This window comes from Cydia pomonella, chromosome 17 (assembly GCF_033807575.1).
Source record: "Cydia pomonella isolate Wapato2018A chromosome 17, ilCydPomo1, whole genome shotgun sequence".
NCBI lineage: Eukaryota > Metazoa > Arthropoda > Insecta > Lepidoptera > Tortricidae > Cydia > Cydia pomonella.
Window position 1 is genome coordinate 14,566,753 of NC_084719.1, and position 4,416 is coordinate 14,571,168.

Genomic DNA, 4,416 nt, shown 5'->3' on the forward strand with positions numbered 1-4,416 from the left:
AATATCGGTGGCATAACACTTGATTTCAGAGTCGACAATATCGTTTACATTGCACAAACTACCTATAATATTGCGTGCATGTTGAACATTAGCGGGGTGATATATCTTGAAATGTTTCTTGAAGAAGTTGAGACGGTTTTCGTAGGTAGACTTTATTTTGTTCAAGTATCCGATACGTGCGTTAATACACTCCATAACACATTCGATATGACTCCATTCCATGTGGTTTATCACCAAGGGGTGTGTGTTCGTCACCGGTTCATTGTCACAGCTGAGTAAAAGTAACGGTACAGGAGAGATACACATCCGAAGACGATCGCACTGAATCAGCTCTGGTGAAACACACATTGGGCTATGAAAGAAGTTTCCAATGACGTCAACTTTTTCCGCAAACATTGCATTCCATTCTTCACAGGTGAGTTCATAATGGCCATTAAAACTGACACAGGTATGTAATCTGATTTTAGCTTGAATAAACTGCAACTTCAAGTATACATGGATATTTACAATCGGAGCACTTGCACCAGCAGGACAGCGTTTGAGATTGTAGACACTCTTGCTCAGCTCACAGCAACCATCACCAGCACCGGAACAATCAATCGACGGTGTGTAAGAAGGTAAAAAAATGTTTGAATAATTCATTTTTTAAACGTATTTTCAAAGTTCCAAGACACGTTTACAATTGAGGGTGGTCAATGCTCTACTGAATGATTTTACGTGTGGCACTGGTGAGAGCGTTGTACTCAAACAGTGAATCATTGATAATGAGACAGTATGCCGTGGTGTTGGCAGGTACATTCTCTTTAAACTCCATTTCCAATTTAATATCAATAGCACCAGCTCCCGAGTTGAAGCTGTCACACTGTCTGGACGTGTCAATGACTATTAATGGAGAGTGTGTCTTGTAATGAGCATAATTTACTTGAGGGCTGGTATGATCACGGCTGTAGTACGATCGTTGGAAATTGGTAAATGCGTCATATAAGAGCGCATAGTTGTTTGTTTTAAATTCAGCCGAAAAAGGATCGTATGGATAATACTGTGCGTTCAAATACACCCTGCAATTGGTAAGATTACAATGGTCGAATATACTCATATCTTTGGTCTTGTCGTTCCTGCGTGCCGTTTGGAAACCAACAATGAGATAGCGAGGTTTCTCAAGCTGAGTACTAGTCTTGATGCACCAAATATGACGTTCTGAGGAAGGTAGTATGGGATATTCATACAGTTCCCACGTGCGGAACGCTATCTGAACTGGTATGCTGCCCTCAACATACGACATTAAGCGCAGTTTCTCCTTATCAGATACTTTTATGACTGGCATCCTCCATGTGACACGAGTGATTTCAATCTCACCATTTGGAGTCGGCGGTTTTGGTACCGTATTCGGATCAACGGGTGCTAAATCTAAACAGTTTACATCTATACTGGCGCGATTTAATATCAACTCGTGTTTCCCATTCATTATTACCTTCTTGTAATCCTCAGCGAAACCCAAGAAATGAGATAGTGGTATGGTTAATGTAAACTTGTCATGTATCTTTTTAGCACCAACTTCCCACCCCGCAGTCTGAAGACTATGGTCCATTTCCTTGGTGTATGAGATTAGTCCCTTAATGGTGGATGTGATGCCGCAGTTTCTCGCTCGATCAATCTCCACACCGTTCAATTCATAACGAATGTCTTGAAATAAAAAAGCAGCACCATTGTTGACCAGTAGACAGCCTTTCTCCACAGTGCCTTCCACTAATATTTGACTTTGACTCGGTAGTAGAATTAGATCTTGACGGTTGATACATATGTGGATGTTATCGTTGTTTTTGAAAGAGTCATTATACGGAGTGTATGGGTGAAATTCTATACTTTCTATACTGTCATCGAATAACACCTTCTCACCAATGTTTAAGATAGATGACGAGGACATACTTTGAAACCGATACTCTGTAAAAATGTACTGTTTTCTCTAGTCAATTTCCTTGGTTGTTGTTGTTTTTGTAGTGACTGCCGCTGTCTCTCGTTAATACGACGAGTTCTAGTAGTTCTCTCGACGAGAGCAAGATCTCGACTAGTTGTGAAGGTGTTGTTACCAAGGCTTTTATTGTTATGTATAATCATTTTTTTTTTTACTTTTTACGAATATGCAAACGAAGTGCAATGCTTTCACCTCGGAAATTTACCGTATTACCGTGCTCGTTTACAATGCGCAATTCAATGTTTTGTATGCGATTGTTACTCTTCTTGACGGGTAGATATATAATATTGGTAGGTTGTTCAATAATTTGGTAGCCGGGCGGGACGTCAGGTGAAAACTCGTGTAAAACATGTGACGGCTTGTTGTTTACGAATGAGCCCTCCACAATATTGCACTCTATTCTTATAGTGTTTGTAATGATTATATTAATTGTTTTATCCGACCAATGTGATGTTTTTGCTTTAAGCTTTTTCGCTGAATAACCAAACAATGACCCTATGCTGTTTGGTTTGTCAAAGCGAATATCATACTTTGGCGAGAATATCATACACTTGGAGGTATTGTTATTTACAAAGATATCCACCAATTTTTCACCATCACCTTTAGCCCTCTTTGTCATTTCCTCGTTCAAGAGGTGTATTATACTGGAGAGCTCGTATGAACCTTCAGGAATTGCGATTACATCATCCCCATAGTGAAACATATTATTGCTCTTATCAACATTAGGAATAGTGTTGAAAGTCTTAAAGTACACGAGAGCACACTCGTAAAAACCATCATTGTCCAATTCTAGAGCCGGTTGAAAGTCTACATTCAACACAGGCTCGTTACCGCTCAGACTTATTGTGAATGATGTCATAGACATGATACTGACGGGGTAGACGATTAATGTAAGAATGAAACTACACATGTAATGCTCATTATATTTATTTAAAACAAACGCTTAGCATTGGTACACAGGAAGGCCAAACATAAGTGTCCACAATTTACAGTATTAAATTTCTGTAATCGATTGTAATTATACTCTACTCGCATGTTGCGCTGTTGTTTGGTACTAGCGGAATCATTTATATAATCAATAAACTCTCGAGGTGGTCTCAAATCACCAAAGCTATCAAAATATAGACAATAATTACCCTTTTTCGCATAGGCACACCAATGTGTACCTTCACCCTGCTGAGAGTCTAAATTGATAATACCAGTTTCATAATAGTGAGGTTTCTTTGGGAGATTATCTCGCATGAAAACACCCCTAAAGTAGGGGATTTTCTCTCTACGTGCAAATCTCACAATGTCCACATCGGTGAGAGCTTGACCAATCGGAGGTAAATCTAATTTCTTGTTTTTTTTTTTTTCGCCACTTTTGCAGTTGCCGTTACTGTTGCTGCTGCTGCTGCTGCTGCTGCTTCATTAGCCGGTGTAATGTAGAGTCCCATTCCACGTTTATAAGGTGCTAAATATAAACCTCTACCGACAATCTTGCTTTCATTATTATTATTATTATTATTTCTATTCCTGACCATTTCATAAATATTTTTAGCAGCAGTGGTAACACCGCCGGCCAAAGTTCCCGTGGCTGCTAAAGCACCCAGTAGCGGTATCAAAGCTGGTAGGAAACCGCCTTTCTTAGGTATTGGAATGACTCGCTGTTTCTGTTGTCCCTTAACAATTTTCCCTTTAACAAAATGTTTAGCAGCTTTTACACCCACTTTTAGTAGTGTATTAGTAGTTGTATCCTTCTTTTTCGCAATGTGTTTTTTTACAGCATCACGACTTGCTTTAATGACTTTAGATATGGGAATCATACCCATACCGTGTTTAACTTTATATTTCATAATCTTATCTACCGCTAACGCGGCAATACGTTCACCAATTGAATTGTTACCACGCCAACGATTTTCAGCAGCTTGGGCCAATCGCAAATCTGCTTGATGACGTCCCTCCAATGTTTTATCACGTGAGTAGGCAATATCGTGTAATTTACAAGCTTCGTCAAGCGGATTCACTCCGGGATCGTTGCGAGCCAATCTCTCCTTCAATCTAGTACCGGGACCGCAATAATTGTAACCGGGTATGTGCGCTTCGAATGGTAGATTATTAATTAAATTATTTATAATACCCCCACCGCTACTATGAGATCGCAGTCGTCTAGGTCGTTTGGGATTATGCTTAACACTAACCCCGCCAATGTGTGTTATCATCTCAAGTATCTATACTTGACTGTGTACGTGAGTATAAAGTATGCCTATATATCTATATAATATTTAAACCTTTGAAATTTGATCATGTATGTGTGTATGTGTGAGTATAAAATACATGTCCTAACGATTTGATACATCACAGTGAAATGAAGCTTAAAAAACAAAACACGTCACTGGCTATTAAAGATTGGAGTGTTGTGCTAGATGATAATGTGAAACCAGCAATGACTCATCGCTCCCTTA

General features: G+C 39.3%; 1 protein-coding gene across 1 annotated transcript; it reads right to left on the reverse strand.

Annotated features, from left to right (window-relative positions):
- Window positions 1–700: 700 nt before the first annotated feature.
- Window positions 701–1,924, reverse strand: LOC133527162 (uncharacterized). Its single transcript, XM_061864055.1, has one exon. It carries the CDS (start codon window positions 1,922–1,924, stop codon window positions 701–703), a length of 1,224 nt encoding a protein of 407 aa, XP_061720039.1.
- Window positions 1,925–4,416: the final 2,492 nt, after the last annotated feature.

Coding starts and splice junctions, on each gene's coding strand:
- LOC133527162 (XM_061864055.1), bottom strand. CDS start 1,924: ATGTCCTCGTCATCTATCTTAAACATTGGTGAGAAGGTGTTATTCGAT.